The 18,749-nt window shown below is 35.2% G+C and overlaps 1 protein-coding gene across 11 annotated transcripts in view; it reads left to right on the top strand.

Moving 5' to 3' along the window:
* HMBOX1 (homeobox containing 1) overlaps positions 1-18,749 on the top strand; it is a 193,228-nt gene that overhangs the window by 91,928 nt on the left and 82,551 nt on the right. For all 11 annotated transcript variants that reach the window (XR_012785738.1, XR_012785737.1, XR_012785736.1 and 8 more), the window contains one exon: positions 1,845-1,930. Coding sequence is in view for 8 of the 11 variants with exons in the window: in XM_075556451.1 (XP_075412566.1) it covers positions 1,845-1,930 (86 nt within the window). In the remaining 3 variants the exon portion in view is untranslated. The remainder of the gene's footprint in view (positions 1-1,844; positions 1,931-18,749) is intronic.

The following is an 18,749-nucleotide window of genomic DNA, read 5'->3' as shown; positions in this document are numbered from 1 at the left end:
AATTTTAAAATAAAATAACAATGCATATTTTTCAAATAAAGATTTCAAATGGAAATGTACTTTTAGAGAAATTTCAGATAGTATTAAGGAGCACTGGTGGTGTGGTGGCTAGTTCTTGACCACTAAACAACCTCCAGTAGGCACATGGGAGAAAGATGAGGCTGCATACCTCCCATAAAGGGTTACTGTCTTGGAAATGCACAGAGGCAATTCTGCCGTATCCTGTAAGGTCTCTATGAGTCAGCCTTTCTGTATCTTCTTAATTAAGATTTCCAACCGGTGGATCAGGAAAACTCCTGCAATGTTCCAACTTGGAAGCTGCTAGCACACTGCCTTTCTCCTCTCCCCGAGAATTTCCAAAAATGGAGCATGGAGGCCACATGCTGAATATTACAGCCTCTTCTCACGGAGAAGTCAGAAACCCGGTCCAGACTATATCACAACTGATGGTTTTGGGATAGAACATTTTTCATTTGTTTCTTCAAATAATCAACAGAGAAATATGAGCCCCTAGAAAGAGTTTGGTTTCTAGTCACAAAATTATTTATAAAGGTTTGAACCCTTGTGTTACATTATGTCAAGGTTTGCAAACTTTTTCTGTAAAAGGCTAGGTAGTAAACATTTTAGATTTTGTGGCCAAGGGGCAAAATTAAGACACAACAGTATGTAAATATTTATAGGATAGCATAAATTTCTACAAGATTTTATTGACAAGATTTAAAATATCATAGGCATAATTTTGTCCATTATTTTGTATCACAACTGTACTAATGAATGGAATAATTTTAGATGTGATTATAGTTTGCTTAAGTCTCTGTGAGACAGTTGACTCGATGGCAGTGGGTTTAGGGAGTTTTTTGCTGTTACTGTGAAATCGATTGTAAATGTTCGTCTGTGAAAGCAATTCTTGCAGGTTGTACAAAAACAGCATACACACTCGATTTAGCCCTTCTGCATTAGGAAATAAATTACTATTATTCTGTGACTTTTAAAGTTGAACAAAAATCAGTGCTTTATTTATATAAATCTTTTTAAAATAAAGCATTGAAAGAGTAAGTGGTCAATCCAAAGGATTTCTAGTCTTCTTAGAAGTTGTTTTTTTTAAAAAAATTAAATTAAATTTTCTAACAGTTATCTTACTACAGGAAGAATGTAGTAATTAATCCAGAGGACACAAAATATAGTATAGTCTTTAAAGTCTAAATATTCTGATGTACATGTAACAGAAAACAACTAAGAACCTTTTTAATATTAAAATTTTGTGTTTAACCCTTCCCACTTTATGTATATTTTAATTTATACAGGGTAAAAAAACAGGCAGATTAAGGACAACCTTTCTTCTAATGGGTAATAATGTTAGCAGTTATGAGGATGAGATTTCTATGTTCTTATCAAAGATTATAAAAATAAACATCTATGCTGTGGCTTAATTAACATGCTACTCACATTTGATTGTTTTTGTTGCTTTTATTTTTCTAGGGTTTCTGTCTGTGTAAAATATATCCATTCCCCACTAATGAAACTTAGTTTATACCATATGGCAGCCTTGTTCTTAATGTGAATTATACCCAGCATGCGATTACCCAGCCTTCTGGTATGAGACTTATTATCTACTGTGGCATTTACTAAAGCATCTGGCTGATGATGTGATGTATTAGGACTTGAATATTTGGTGTTTCTTGATTTGTTTTGATTTCATATTTTCATACATTTGGTCTTTTTACCTTTTATTTTTGTGTCCTTTTTTTCTGTGTTCTCCCTGCCTTTCTGTTTCACCAATTTTTGCAAAGATGAGGATTTCTACTGTCAACATACATTGTTGGTCTTGTCTTCTGTTTTGTTAGGAGGGACAGCAGTGTGATAAAAGAGGAAATCAAAGCCTTTCTTGCCAATCGGAGGATTTCCCAAGCAGTTGTTGCACAGGTAACAGGTAAGAGCTTAAGAGCCCTTTATTCTGGAATCATGTCTAGTCTCTGCCCACTGCTGCAGATGTTGGAGTATTACTTTCATTTCTGCATTGCAGTGCAGATCTGTCAACTTGGGCATAATAATTTATGCCTGTGATTTAAAACTCATTGTGTCTGATACCATGGAACTTCTGTAGTCTTTTTTTCACCCTAAGCTTGTGCTGGTACACTTTAAAGCTCTTTTCTGATACAGATTTCCCTACTTTGTGATTTAAAAGGGTTTATCCATGTTTCTTTTAATTGTCACATAGCTGTGACACATACACATCCAACTTCTATTTACCCTTTTTAAACTTTTAATGTAATCCCTGATTTAATCCTGATATTACCAATTAAAAAGTAACTTACGAGGATGAGGGAAATCGCTTCTAAACCACTTTCCTATAGGTGAAAGCTTTCCTCAAACATTACTGAGAAGATCAGAGTTTAATGTCATTAACATTTTCTTCTCTTAGTTATTTGTTCCCATCTCATTCCCCTCGACACCCTACCTCCACTTCAGTCCCATCCCTAGCATGTGGCCACTCCTAGTACATGTGTCAATTTACATTTTTATAGAATTCTTCAGTTGGGACTTATATGTCTTTTCTGTTTACATACAGCTTTCCTTTCTTGGATCCCCGTGATTATAGGGACCCTGTATGGCATAGGTTCTCAAACTTATTTGGCCTACCACCACCTTTTCAGAAGAAAATTTTACTCCGCTCTCCCCGGTCATTAAAAAATGTTCGTCTTATAGCCTACTCCATGATACAGGTATCTGCTTTTGCAGTCCCCTGGATTGTTCCAGCCACCTCAGGGGACATCATCACCACTTTGGGAAACACTGCTGTGTAGGGTGGCCAAGGCTGTAAATCTTTATTGGTGCAGATAGCCTCATCTTTCTCTTGTGGAGGAACTGGTAGGTTTGAACGATGGACCTTGCAGTCAGCAGTTTAATGCTTACCCGAAGGTGCCACCATATAGGATGGACCCTTTAAAAAAAACTATGCTTTGCATGAGAAGAATCTGAAACACTTTCAATGATTTTTTGTAGACTTAAGATACAGAGATAATTATGAAAAATTATTTACTCCATTCCTCCTCCTTTTTTTAATACCACTGTCAAGCTATGTTTCGTCAATGCGTGAAATAGTTGGAGTTGATATTCAGCAGTACCTTCTAGTGTTAAGATATTTTTTTCTGCTATCCAGACATCACTATGTATGAAAGCTAATTTTCCTAATAGGCTATTTTTGTGGTGTTGTTAGATGCCACCAAGTTGGTCCCAACTCATAGCAACCTTATGCACAATGAAATGAAGCACTGCCCAGTCCTGTGGCATCTTCACCAACACTATGTTTTGCCCATTGTTGCAGTCATGGTGTCACTACCATCTTGTTGGGGGCCTTCTTCTCTTTCGTTGACCCTCTGCCTTACCACACATGGTGTCCTTCCTCAGGGACAGGTCCCTCCTCAAAATCTGTAAGATGATGTCTTGCCATTCTCACTTCCAAGGAGTGTACTGTGCTTCTCCCAAGACAATTGTTATTGACCATTTGGTTAAAAATGCATTGTGCATCTTAAATTTTATCTTGACAGTATAAGGTCTGTATTGTGTGTATTGCGTGTCTTTGCACATATAAATGCAGCTAGGCACATACACATACAAGTAACATTTTTGTAAATGCCAACTTTGTTCCTATGTAAAAGCTTTAATGTGTGCCTTTCGTTACAGAAACCTTGTGCAGTAGATGGTGTGAATTTCATTGTTGAGTTGTTAGGCATTCTTCAAGGGGATATTTTTATACAAATTGTTACCTTTATTTTCAAGGACTATCGTATATATTCGTGTCTTTTCCAGCACATTTTTAATGTAGTTTTATGGTAAAATTAGGTGCCTCGGCTGATATTCAGGGTGGCTTATACTCGAGTGTATATTGTAAGTTATTGTGTTAAGGACACTGTGAGAGCAAGTAAACAGGTTTTACTGAAGTCTGCTGATAGGGAGTGTGAAAATATACAGTGTTGTCATTTACCACTTTGGCTTCAGCCTTAAGATTAGAAGTAATCATATTTTCTAGTTTGCAAACATAAATTAAAAAAAATTTTAGTGTTAAGGAACAGTAGCATTACAAAATTCTTTTTGTCCGGAGAGGGCAGGAAAGAACATGTGTGAATATCATGAATACCCTAAATCTTAAATCATCATGGACTTTTAAAATAATTCACTTTTGAAGCCCTTTCAATATTGATGTAAATTATTCTGAAGTACTGTAGAAAAGGATTTCTTCAGCATTTCATAATACTACCTTATTGAAAAGGGAAACTCAAGACATGTTTTCCATGGAACAACAGTTGGGCATCACCTAGGAGCCTCTTAGAATCGTAAAAATACGTAGTAGCACTCTAAACTTAACTGCTACTGAGTAACTTTTTTTTTAACTGAGTAACTTTTTTAACCATATCCTCACTAACCCTCCACACCTCCCCCCGCCCCCACCCCTTGATTTAGGTTTGAGATGTACTGTTCTGGGAACCTGTGGTTTGTCTTCCTGACATTAACTCCATTGGTAGACAAAGTTTAGCAATGTCTCTGTCAATAATAGTCAATGTGATGCATTATGTTATTTTAGAAAATAAGATTTGAAAAAGTATTTACATGTGTAATATCTGTTTTATTACATGGTCCTTACTTTTGCTACACTAAAGTTATCTCTGCAATGTAATATTTAGATTTTTAAAGCCTTTTCATTTTGATCTTTCTCTACTTTCATTGTCTATTAAAATGTTCATTGTCCATTAAAACTTCTATATTCCTTTAATTATTTCCTGTTACAGTTTTGGGGGTATCTTGTTCTTTTGCTGTTACGTTTATTGTCTTTAGGTGCGTACCATTTTATCAACACACAACACCCCTAACTCCCTATCTTTCTACTCCATATATTCTCCATTTGCTTTTTTATGATTCTTATCTTTTCCTTTGGGCCAGTTCATGTTTGCTTCTTATGTAGTTTTAAGTGCCTCCAAAAGCTGTGACCTCAGTCCTTGGAGAAAAGAGTTCCTTTCATTCATTTTGTGAACGTTTCAGCTCCTTTCTGAAAGTGCTTTATAAAATGCAATTTTAGACCTATAGAAATTTGTCATTACCATCATTAAAACTTCCAACGGTTATATCTGTTTTGATAACTCTTAAAGTTGCATATTTGAGCCAGAGTACTTTCAAACGCATAACTTTCTTGCATGTTAGTGTGATATGTATATTTTCCCTTTTTAAAGACATTTTTACTTAGGCTACCTATCTTTTCAAAGACTATATATTTAAAACTGAACATTATTATTTTGTTCCTCAAACTGATTTCACTTCATACCTATGTTGCTTTTTGTCAGTGCTACAAATATTCTTCTAGCTTCTAGAAAAAAGATTAATGCTGTCTGTTTTCAGTATTGAATTTTATTCATTTTCTCCCTATTTTCCTATCTCCATATAGCTTTCCTTCATCACTTAGGAATCTGAACCAAACTCTACCTTTCTTGCTCTTAGCAAACAGCTTTATCTTCTTGTTTTTTTCTCTTGGGAAGTCTTTTTTCCCTTTAACTTTAAGTCATCTACTTAATCTTCTTTAAATTGCTAACCCCCACTCCCACCAAGATTTACAGTCATAGTATTATCTTCTATTTCTAGTAGCCTTTCTACCCTTTATATTTTAATTTTCTCACTCTTCACTTATCCTTCTCTTGACCTGTAAACATGCTTGTTTTCCTGGCCTGAATATTTCTTACATTGGATCAACTTTTCTATGGTCATTCTCCTTACCTATAATTAACCCTTTTGCTAAAATTACCAAGAAAGAAATCTATGCTGTTAAGATCCTCTTCCCCTTTTTTCCCATCTTTCATTGACTCCTTTTAAAATTGGACTTCTTCCTGCCCCACTAGTGTTGGAAACGGCATTTTAAAAATCATTTTATTGGGGCTTGTACAATTATTATCACAATCTAGACAAAATTCTGCATTTTCAAAGCTCATCTATGGCATTTTATAAAACCAACCCCCTCTAACATTAAGTCAAAAAGATTTCTTTGAACTTGAATCTTTTTTTTTTCATTTTGTAGGTAAAGAAACAGTTGTCTAAATTTTATAAGTGATCTGCTCAAAGTTAAGCTGTGAGACTGTGGTAGACTTAGATTCACAGCACACTTCTCTTGAGTGCTCATCTAGTATTGCTTCTATATTGCATTTTATAATTATAATACAGAAGTACTTGATGATACATAAGGTATCAGCATAACTAATGTTTTATAAATTTACAAATTACCAAAGCAAGTAATGTTGGGGGTCAATAAAATTGCAAATAATTTAACTATTTTCAATTGAAGTAAATTAATTTTGTTGTATAATTTTTCAAGTGAATATTAAAATATCCCTTATACAATCAGTTTAAGCATGATACATTTTATATTGCCTTCTTTTGGGAATTTAAAAATAATATTTACCATTAAATGATCAAATAAAATATAAAATCAATGCATTATGTTTTTATATGTTATATGTATTTATCAAGTTAAATTGGCCTGAAAAATATTATCCTCTGATGGTCAGAAATATTTGATTTGGTACTTTATTGTCAAAACAATGAAACTTCTTTTTTCATTGACACTTGCTTTCCACTCTTTTTATATTGACATCTTGTTTTTGGTAAACTTCCTAGGTAAATTCAATTGCTTACTATTTCCAAGATTCTTCTCACTGGGATGTTTCACTGTTGTTGTCTTTCTCCTCCTAATGTCAGCTTTATCAATCTCTATTTATCATGATTATCTCTGCTTTTATATTCATTCTGACTTCTTTGATCTCTTTTTTCCCCAGTTTTAATTAGCTACATTTAATTCACTACCTTGAGGTTCAGTATTCCTGCCAGTTAAACATGTTGTACATGTACCCTGAACACTTCATGTTTACCTAGCTACTTTGTAAAATAAAGGGACTGTTAGTAATGCCCATAACAAATTTCATATATGAGTAGTTGTCCACTATAACTTGGTCCAGTGGTACTCCTTATCCCTCCAAAATTATTGCTTTATGCAACATATGCTACATGAATTGCTACCCTGACAACAATAATATTTTTCTTTTATGTACTATAAATTCAATTGTTTATATGAGAAGAGAATGATGCTGGATAACCAGATTGGTTCATTGTTCAATTGGACACCTTACTGAATTCATGTGTATGTTTTAAATATCTTAAATAGCATTTTCATTGTTTTTTGTCAGATATTAATACTTTTTCACTAATATTGTAAAGCTCTTATAATCTAGTATGTGTACCTCTTTTATTGTTCTCTATGGAATAATAAATGACTTTTTGGTGTATTTTTTTATACTTAAAATTATCATTAGTGTAGTGAAGTGGTTATTAAATTATTTGAATCCCACCCCTGATAAGAGACCATTGAAAATACCATGTCTTAGGACACATGCACCTTTATCCTCAAGGAACACCTTCGCGTTTACACTTTAATTTTTTAAAGTGTACAGTTACACTTCTTTTGCAGATTTACCTAACTTAATGCCTTCTATGATTTTTATTATATAAATTTTTATTGATATGATATAATACATATATTATATCATTCCGTAGTTCATTCATGTCAAGCAGAATTGTACAATTGCTACCACAATCAGTTTCCAAGCATTCTTTTTCTTCCTGGACTCCTTGACACCTCCTTTTTGACCCTCCCTCGCACTTCCCGCCTCCACCACTGTACCCCCAACCCTTATTCTACTTGCTGTCCTTATAGGTTCATCAATCCTGATTTTCATATACCAAAAAAACAGAAAAACATAACACAACTTCAAGAGGGTGACCCCGATAACATACACCTCTGGGGCACACCCTAAAATGAATGAACAAAACAAAACAAAACAAAAATCCAGAAACTTGTAAAACAGATTAGGTCCAGCATGCATTAGAGTAGGTGTCAACTGACAAAGTCAGTATTAACTGGTCAAGTTAGATTTATGTCTTTGCAATTCTGTACTTATCTCTCCAATGCACTCTGTTATGTGTTTCTTTAATATTCTTGATTGTTGCATTTTTCTACCAGCCTATCTAGTTATTCTGCTAAAATCAGGTAAGATGAGATCCAGCTAAAGAATAGTGAGTGGATGAGAACAAAAATAAAGCTTAGCCCTCCTAATCGACATACCTGGGTAAGGGATCATGAAGGCATCCAGAAGTCGGTTGGTAGGGCATGTGATTAGTCTGACCTCACAGCCATCCAGTCCATTCCTACTCATGGGGCGCCAGTAAGACAAAACTGCCCCTTTGGGTTTCCAAGACCAACTCTTTATGGGAGTAGAAAGCTTTCTCACATGGGAGCTGGTGGATTCGAACTGCTGAGCTTGCAGTTAGCAGCCCAGCACCTAGCCCACTATGTCACCACGACTCCAAGCCTGATCAGTATAGATTAGTTTTCTGTTTAAACAAATTAGTCAAGTGTAAATTAGAGAAATGTCCACCTGTGCAAAGTTACCCTAAAGTATAAAGTTTACGATGTGGTGTTCCCAGAACATTGCCTTGTAATGAATTCTTGTAAAGTTACTTGAGTTCACCTTTAATATGAGAAATAATGAAATAAACCAACCTGAAGATAAAAATGAGAACAAGTGATGCATAGCAGAAGAGAGTGCTAAAAAAAAGTGTACTGAGATGTAAAACTATAACACATGTGCTTGTTCCAGAAACAAATGCAGAGGCTTCTTTTTATAGATTTGGAGGGTTTCTATAATAAACAAGAAGTTCATGGGTGGGGTCTGTATAAATAATATCCTACTGATAGGAAAAATGACAGTGTAAACAGGATATAATAATAGTGCTTGCTGAATTTCCCAGCAGGTTATTTGTAGCTTCTTTAACAGCGTCTCAGCTGCTCCCACTCGGGTGGACAGTTCACCTCCGTAAGGTCAAACAGGAGTCTAAATTCTCACTAACAATGGCAAGAGTGAAGCGAATAGCACTTTGTTTCAGTAATAATTATGTGTGTTCTGTATTCAGTTTCAAGGTAACCCATTTTCCTCCTTCTTCCAGCAGCTAATTTCTCTTCATAACAAGTGTGTCTGTTCCCAATATATTAGGCTCTTTTAGAATTCTAAAATATCATAGCACTTTCCTGTTTTTATAAGTGATCTCTGGGAAAAAGCAAGAGGACAGAAAAATACAAGTAAAGAATCGCTAGTGCTTGAGTAGGTGTGTGTCAGGTAAAGAGTTATACCAACTGGGTTTGTGTTCTCTTAAATATTAATATGGAAGAAGAAAAACAACATCTCCGAAATTGAAGAAATTGAAAATGTTACTGTTTTCTTGAATCATGGTAAATTAGCAGAGCAGCAGAATACCTAAATGTTAGGCTTTAATCCCACTGAACAGGCTTGTGACCCTCGGGGAGGGCCTTCAGCTTCTCTGAACCTCAAGTTTTTTATTTACAAAAAAAGAGGCTCTGACCAAATATTTTCTAAATAATCTTTCCTAGTGGAATTTTCAGAGGGGACCCTGGTAGTGTAGTGATTGTGCATTGGGTTCTTAACCTTAAGTTCAGCATTTCAAAACCACCAGTCGCTTCCATGGAAGATGAAGTTTTCCACGCTCATGAAGACTTCTGCTCTAAGAAAGCCACAGGGGCAATTCCACCCTGTCGCTATGAGGAGAGTTGATTTGATGGCAGTGAATTTTGAGTGTAATCTTCATAGGTTTTTAAACTAAACATGTATTTAACAAGCATGCAGTTTACCTGTGCTGTGTTCGGTGATTTTCATTCCCAAAATTTAAGAATTTGTCTAAAAAGAAGTTCTGAGCCAGTTTTATAATTGTTCCGACTGTACCATTTTTAATTTACCTACCTATTTACCATTTTAAATTTGCCTATCATTTTAATTTACCTTTAAAATGAAGGATAAAAATATTATGTCTAATAATAATTTTTACAAAGATGAATTGATCCTCTTCTTAATCATAGAACTTCAGACCAGATATTATAAACCAAGGAAAGTGTCAGTACTCTTAAAGGTTTTTGATACTGTAACTGCAAGTTTACCCCTAATTTGTTTATTTCAAACAATTAATTTGGGAGACCCCTGAGATTTATGGGTATGTTATCTTCCTGATAAGTTTAGTCTTCACTAATTAAAAGGAAAAACATAATGTCAGTCAAAAAATGCTTCTTTAGAAACTGTTAAATAAAACAATGCAGTTTTGTAAGTGGTTAAGGATGTTAATGATAATGGATTTCCACAGATTCTTCTCTAATACCTGATATCCTCTGGCAGGTACTGTGCTGTGGCAACTATGTTTAAAGGGGCGGGAGGGAGAGCATCGGTCAGAATTGGAGCAAGAACCTTGGAAAATTTATGAGAGTATATTTATTTGTTGGGGTGAGAGAAGGATTGTGTAAGTTTAAAAAGGTTTTATGAATTCATGTTTAGGGACTTTAAGTAATTTATGTGTTAAAATGGAGACAGGTAATGAATGCAATTATAATTAAGACACAATTGTATCTCTTCCTTGTGAAACCCTATTTTCTGATTGTTTCTTGTTCCCATATGGCTCAGGATCATAATCCACTGCCACAGTGATCATAAGTGAAAAGATACAAGTATGCTAGGTGTGTTATTGGGGAAAACTAATATTTGCGATTCCATATACTTCTAAATTCTCAGGTACCTGAAATTCTTGAGATGTATACTGCATGTGAGCCCTGACTTGTACAAGCTTGACTTAGGTAGTTTAAATATTATAAGTTACCAAATCTTAAACTCATCTCTCCATTTACCTTCTTCTACAATTCAGGGTTCCTACTACTTTTTAATTTATGCCCAAAGGGATATGCTACCTGGGTAACAAACTTGGAGGACCACAGAAATTCATCTAATTTCAAGACATGCATAATGCACTGTGTAAAATGATAAGACAGTGTTTTCCTGTTGACATGCTACCTTAGTGAATCATCTACATGGTAGAGATGGTCTAAAGATAGAAAACCCTGAGGGAGTTTGTACCTGGCATGGAGAATATCTATATAGTCAAAAAATTTGAAAGCAGGCATTCAAACAGCTGCTTCCACAGCTGTGTAAGTTACGGCATTATTCATAACACTCAAAACAACTCATGTCCATCAACAAATGAATATGTACTATGCAAAATGTGTTTATGTATAATGGCACATTATTCAGCCTTGAAGAAAAATATATTGGCCTGTCTAAATTTAGTAAAATAATCCAGACACAGAGGACAAGTATTGTATTTATGATGTATTTAAAATAAGCAAATGTATCTAACAAAAGTCAAATGATGGTTAGCAGGGGCTGGGGGAGGAATTGCTTATTAGATACTGAATTTCTATTTTGGGTGATGAAAAAATTGGGTAGTGGTGGTGGCTATACACATTGTGAATGTAATTAATGTAATTAAATTGTACACTTAAAATAACTAGAGTGGCAAAGTTACCACAAGAATTAAAAAATATATTATTTCTTAATAGACAGAGACTTAATAAATACATGTATTAGCAGGATATCTCATAATCATATCTATAATAGAAAAACAGTGTAAGCTCTAAATTATATGCTATTTGATTGTCCTTGCATAAAGCAACTAGATACAATAATCATATTTTTAATCGTATTTTATCTGAATATCTACCTAATTGTAGCAGTATATTTATATAGTTTTTCAATTTGAAAATTAATATCTATCTAGAAAGCAGACAATTTTCTGCATGTGAGATGTGTTTTCAGATTGAAATAATTTAGAGACTTTTTTTTCTGTTTAGAGAAAACTTCTTTTCAAGCTTTTTCACTGACCAACATCAGAAATAATTTTAGAGTGCATTTAGAATATTTTCTTGTGCTGTAGACTCCGAGAATCAGAATGGATGTTATCCTGTAGTCCAACAAATTCTTTTCCTTTTAAAAATTCTATTTAATGTAGTTTTTGACCATTTTTTAAGTTGCTTGTAAATTACTTCTTTCTAAATATATCCCTCTTCTCTATGTATCTGCATTTTCTCACTTTAGTGATGGCTTTATAACAAGAGTAAAAATTGCAAAGGATATTTATTTTAAAACTTAATTCTTTACAATTCTTGAAATTCAGTGTCTTACTAAGGCTTTTTATAATTTCAAATGGGAAGTAATTTTTATTTATTAACTTATCAGTGACTACTGGTATTTCTTTTTCCATCGAAATTTCTTAGCCTGTTAGATTGATGTGTTTCCCCCAAATATGTGTTGTCAATCCTAATTCCTATACCTGTAGGTATAATCCCTCTTGAGAATATGGTTTTCTTTGTCATGGTACGAGGCCATTCTAAAGGAAGGGTATATTTTAAGCTAATAATTTTTCATATATAAAAAAAGCGGATAAAGCAAGCACCGATAAAGGAGGTGGAGGTATCTGGTCACATGAAGAACAATGGTCTTAGGGGAGTCCTTCCTATCTTAATGGTCCAACCATCGAGCCTGACTTCTTTTATGACTTTGAATATTGTTCCACATTTTTTTCTACTTTATCCAGTACCTTCTAATGTGATCCTTTTGAAATTGATAGTGATAACTGGGTTCCATCTAGTTCTTCTGGTCTCAGGGTTGTGGAGACTAATGTTTGCATGGTCCATTAGTCTACTGGATGAACTTTTTGTATAAGCCTTTCTGTTTTCATCATTCTTTCCTTTGGATGAGGAGACTGATCCGTGGTTGTACCTTATGTGAACACTCACGAGCGTTGTAAAAACCTAGATGCTACTGACCCAAGTAAGATATGGAACTTTCAGTCTTCATCATTTAGGCATAGATTTTTCATACATGCACCTTATCAAAATGCTCTTTAAAGGAAGTCCACTTCTGTTTCTAATTTCTGAGGGTTGGTTTTTTTTTTTTAGTTTCCTCTTGTTAATTATGGATGGATGTTGTTTTTTACCTAATTCTTTTTTTACCATCTATTGAGATGGCATGGTTTTTATTTTTGAATTTTATTAATATGATGAATTATTTTTACATAATAAGTCAACTTTTAATTCTTTGTAAAACCCTATTCATGGTGAATTACCTTATATTAGTCGATTAAAATTTTCAATATGTTACTAAGAATTTTTGCATTTGTTTTCATGAGGGTTATAGTAGCCACCTATATGATGTGGCTACCCCTTCCCCACTCCTAATTTTGTTATTGTCATTTTTTTATCATGATCATGCTGACCTCATAAAGTGAGTTTAGAAGTATTCCCTTATCTTCTATTTTCTTCCTTTGTGAACATTTTATTGTAATTTAGATAAATGTTTACAGAGTACATTATTTTCACGTTTAATGATTTATACACAGTTAGTTTCATGACATTAGTTGCAATCCCCTCAATATACCAGCACTCTGCCCACTTCTTTCCTTGTCTCCTGTCCCTTCTTCCCCTGTGAACTTAGCTCATGGGTAAATGTCAACCTACTTTGCTAGGAAAGGTCTATCTTCCCAGGGAATGTTATTGTTCACCTTGTAGACCCATCAGTTGTCTGTTGATTGGCTAAAAGGTGATCCCCGAGCATAGCTTCATCTCCAACTTTGGAGCTTACTCTTCTATTTTGTGGAAGTTAGTGTAGAATTAATATTTTCCCTTACATGTCTTTATTTTAAATTATATTGAATATATAACAGGGGTCTAATCCTATTTCACTTATACCACATACGCATGTCAACAAAATACAAATAGACCACTAGAGATTATTGTTTGGTACTAGGTAAATCTGTTTCACAAGATCTCTTTAAAGTGTTGAAAAGCAAGGGATGTTACTTTGTGGACTAAGGTGGGCCTGACCCAAAGCAAGGTATTTACAATAACCTCATATACTTGTGAAAGTTGACATTGAAAAAAGAAGACAGAAGAAAAATCGATATATTTGAAGTGTAGTACTGGTGAAGAATATTAAAAATACCATGGACTGCCAAAAGAACATAGCTCTGTCTTGAAAGAAGTAAAGCAAGAATGTTCCTTAGTGTCAAGAATGGTGAAACTTTGTCTCACATACCTTGGACTTGTTGTCAGGTGGGACAGCCCCTGAAGAAGGATATCATGCTTGGAAGGTGGAGGGGCAGCAAAAAAGAGGAAGGCCCTGGACAAGATGGTTGACATAGTGGCCACAACAATAGGTTCAAACATATGAACAATTGTGATGCTGGTGCAGGAGCCAGGTGTTGTTTCGTTCTACTTTACTTGGGGTTGCCATGCACAGTAATAGAACGCTCACCATCCATTCAGGGAACTCAGGGTCAGTTCTCAGCCAATGCATCTCATACTCAGCCACCACTCATGTGTCTTTGGAGAATTTCATGTTTCAGAGTGGCATGGATTTGGTAGAAAGGCCCAGTGAAAACCCTATGAGTCACAGTAGTTTGATCCAATTGCACTTCGGGTCACCAAGAATAATAAAGAGGCCAACTCACCAGCATCTAACAGCAGCAATAGTCCTTTTAAGAAGATTGAGTGACCTGTCTTCTAGATCTGCTCTCAAGTAGGTCTGTAGTTTAAACACTGACTTAGGTACATGCCCATTATAACACTGCCAAGGTTTTTGAAAGGGTATTTTAAAATCCACACTTTTCTTTTTTTAATCATCTTATTGGGGGCTTGTACCACGCTTATCACAATCCATCCATTCATCCATCCATCCATCCATCCATCCATTGTGTCAAGCACACTTGTATAATATGTTGCCATCATCATTTTACAAACAATTTCTTTTTACTTGAGCCTTTGGTATCAGCTCCTCATTTTTTTCCCCTTCCTCCCCCACCCTCCCTACCTCAAGAACCCTTCAGAGTTTATAAATTACTATTATTTTTTCATGTCTTACACTGACCAATATCTCCCTTCACTCACTTTTCTGTTGTCCACACCCCTAGGAGGGGGTTATATGTACATCATGTGATCTGTTCCCCTTTTCTCCCCCCCTTTCCCTTCCCTTCCTGGTCTTACTACTCTCATTATTGGTCCTGAGGGGATTTCTGTCCTGGATTCCCTGTTTCCAAATAGGATTAGATATCAGGCACCAAAGACCCAGAATAAAAAAGCATATCACTGTGAATGAGGGGAAGGCTGAGTGGAGACCCAAAGCCCATCTGTAGACAATTGGACAGCCCCTCACAGAAGGGTCACAAGGAAGAGACAAGCCAGTGAGGGTGCAGTATAGCACCGATGAAACATACAACTTTCCTCTAGTTCTTGAATGCTTCCTCCTCCCCACTATCATGACCCCAATTCTACCTTACAAATCCAGCTAGACCAGAGCATTTGCATTGGTACAGATAAATCCACATTCTTAATATTTCACTTAATGTTTTGAGCCATTTTAAGAAGTAGATTATTCTCTTTTTTTAGATGTGCATATTCTTTAGCACTTTTAATATAATTGCCTGTAGCACATATCCCTACTATTACTGAACAATTTTTGTAGGGCTTTTGCCAGTTTGTCATGATTTTTCTAGGACATAGAGAATGTCTTGAAATATTTGAGTGTTGTGTGTTCAAATAATTATTGTACTTAGTAATAGTAAGAATAATAGCTCTTAGATGATTAATAATACCTTTTGCAGTCTTGAACTTCACTTTGTCATTATAGTAAATTTAACACTCCATGGGTGCTGTAATTCAGGTGTTAATTTATCCAGCTACAGATGAGACTACAGAGTTTAAAGTAGGTTTTCTTATTTATACATAGTTCACTTTATGAAATGTTGTTATAAACGGTAAAGCCAAAATTTTTAACATCAAAGTTCACTATATGGGAACCATACAATGAAATAGCCAAGAACATTACTTTGTGGGTTCAGTATCTTAATTGTATCACTGATTTGTTATAGCATTTTCGAAAAGTTACTGAGCCTCAGTTTCTTCTGATGGACAAAACAAAACTAAGTGCCATTAACTATTCTGGTTCATGAAGAATCCATACGTGTCAGAGTAGAACTGTTTTCTGTGGATTTTTAATGATTGGCATTTTTCAGAGGTGTACTGACAGGTCTTTTCTTCCAAGGCATCTCTGGGTGGATTCAGCCTCCCATCCTTTTGGTTAGCAGCTTAGCACGTTGACCATTTATACCGCCCAGCCCTCCTCTTTGGGAAGACAGGAATAATAGCCACTTAAAAACCGTTCTTAAGTGTATTAAATGAGTTTGTTTTTTATAAAATTTCTGCAACAAAGTAAGTCTCGGCTGTTTTCTTATATTATCCTTACTAATCATGACACCATATGGCTTTATTTGCAATCAGCTATCATTCCCTATTTATTGTTCTCCAAGTTGACTTCACTGAGGCTAAACTTCTTAAGACTGCATATATTAGTTTCTGTGTTTTTTCAAGCCACATAGCATTAATACTCTACTTTTAAAAAAGTAAATATATTTACTTTATAGTGGGTCAAACTTGAGAAGCATCTAAAAACACACAGTACTAAGTAGCTTGACTATTTCTGTCCTTCAGCCATATTTCCCTTTCCCCTTTCTTTCCCCTCAGCAAATGGTACTAGTTTCTTCAAAGATATTGTATACATTTATAGACAGATACCAAAAAACAAAACTAAATCTCTTGCTATTGAGTTCGGATACTTTACAGACCCTTATTTTACAGAATATAACAGTTCCATAGAGTTTTCTGGCCTGTAATATGTACGCAGGCTTGCCTTCTGTGCTGCTGTTGGGTGGGATTAGATTACTGAGCTTTAGGGTAGTATGGGGCTTAAACTGTACACACCAATTAATGCTCTTTATAAGCAAATGAGTACACGTGTACTCATTTGTACATCTGTAGACCCTTGCTTTTTTTTTTTTTTTTTTTGCTAAATGATGTTATGGTGTATACATTATTCTACACCTAGATTTTTTTTTAACTTGGAAATTGTCCCATATCAGTACATGAAGATTGTTACTGTGTTTTGAAAAGTAGAGTATTCCATCTTATTGATACTGTAGTTCTCAATAAACTATTAGCATTTAGCCAAATAGTACTATTTGAAACCAATTTTTATCTTTATTACATACATAGTACCAAAACTGAAGTCACTGCCATCAAGTTGATTCCCACTCATAATGACCCTGTGTCCAGTAAGCACTTACAATTCTTGCTTAATACATGGAAAAAGAAATTATCTAGAATTTTCCTTGCCATTTCCACTGTAAACAACTTCACATCCCATCTTTTTTCCATAATCTCTCTTTTGTCTCTATATTAATGCTCCCACCAATGTATGTATTCTCTTTATTCAGTATCTTACTGCCTAAATGTTTTATCTTGTCCCTCTTCCTCTTGAACAACAATTTTTTGTTCAGTAATGGCTACCTTGTCAAATATGAATTCTTTTATGTGACAATCAAGCATTTTTCAATCAAGCAAACCCTACTAGTCCACTAATTTCAATCACCATATAAGCAAATATTGAGTACTTAAAATAGCCTGTGATTATAATTCATTGTGTATGTTTTCCAATTCTATACTTTGAGTTTGGGGTAGGGAGTTGTATGAGAACTATGCAAGTTATAATCATAGAAGAAGACTGCACAATGTAAATTAACTCAAATGCTGCAAATAGAGTTATCATTCCAAAGGAAGAACAAAGTTAATATGGGTAGACTATATGGAAAACCTTAATGTTTAAGATGTTTAAGATGGTATTTAAGCTGACCCTAGAAAAATGGTAGGGTGAGATCAAAACCTGCAATTGGGAATGGTACAATATAGCCTGAATGGATTTGCTTGCCTGAAAGACAAGCTTTTTGCAGACTAGAGATGCTCTATTCTATACAATAGAATGCTCACTAGATAAAGAAGATACCCTTAACATTTTTTGTTTGTTTGTTTTTTCCTGTTGAGTTTTTTTTAATTTAAATTTTTATTTTTAATAATTTTATTAGGGACTCATACACTTCTTAAGACAATCCATACAGACATCAATTGTGAAAAGCACATTTGTACATTCATTGCCCTCATCCTCAAAACATTTACTCTTCACCTAAGTGCCTGGCATCAGCTCCTCATTTTTTCACTGCCCTTCCCATTCCCCCCTCCCTCATGAACCCTTGATAATTTATAAATTATTATTTTGTCTATCTTGCCCTGTGCAATGTCTCCCTTCACCCATGTAGATCCTTTTAATCGGTTCTACCTTTCCACCCCACCCTTCCTCCACCCTCTCTGTATTGCCACTCTCAATACTGGTCCTGAAGGGATCATCCACCCTGGATTCCCTGTGTTTCCAGTTCCTATCTGTACCACTGTATAGATCCTCTGGTTTAGCCAGACTTGCAAGGTAGAATTGGGATCATGATAGTGGCAGGGGCGGGGAGGAAGCATTTAGGACCTCAAGGGAAGTTGCATGTTTCATGGTTGCTACATCGCACCCTGACTGGCTCTTCTCCTCCCCAACACCCTTCTGTAAGGGGATGTCCAGTGGCCTACAAATGGGCTTTGGGTCTCCACTTCACATTCTCCATTCACTATGATAAGATTTTTTTGTTCTGATGATGCCTGATACCTGATCCCTTCGACACCTCGTGATTGGCCAGGCTGGTGTGCTTCTTCCATGTGGGCTTTGTTGATTCTCAGCTAGATGGCCGCTTGTTTACCTTCAAGCCTTTAAGACCCCAGACGCTATATCTTTTGATAGCCGGACACCATCAGCTTTCTTAGCCACATTTGCTCATGCACTTATTTGTCTTCAGCAATTGTATCATGGAGGTGAGCACACAATGATAAGAATTTTTGTTCT

The sequence above is a fragment of the Tenrec ecaudatus genome, chromosome 8 (genome assembly GCF_050624435.1).
Source record: "Tenrec ecaudatus isolate mTenEca1 chromosome 8, mTenEca1.hap1, whole genome shotgun sequence".
In the NCBI taxonomy this organism is placed as follows: Eukaryota; Metazoa; Chordata; class Mammalia; order Afrosoricida; family Tenrecidae; genus Tenrec; species Tenrec ecaudatus.
The sequence above is the reverse complement of the archived record's forward strand: the minus strand, read 5'-3'. Positions and strand labels throughout refer to the sequence as shown.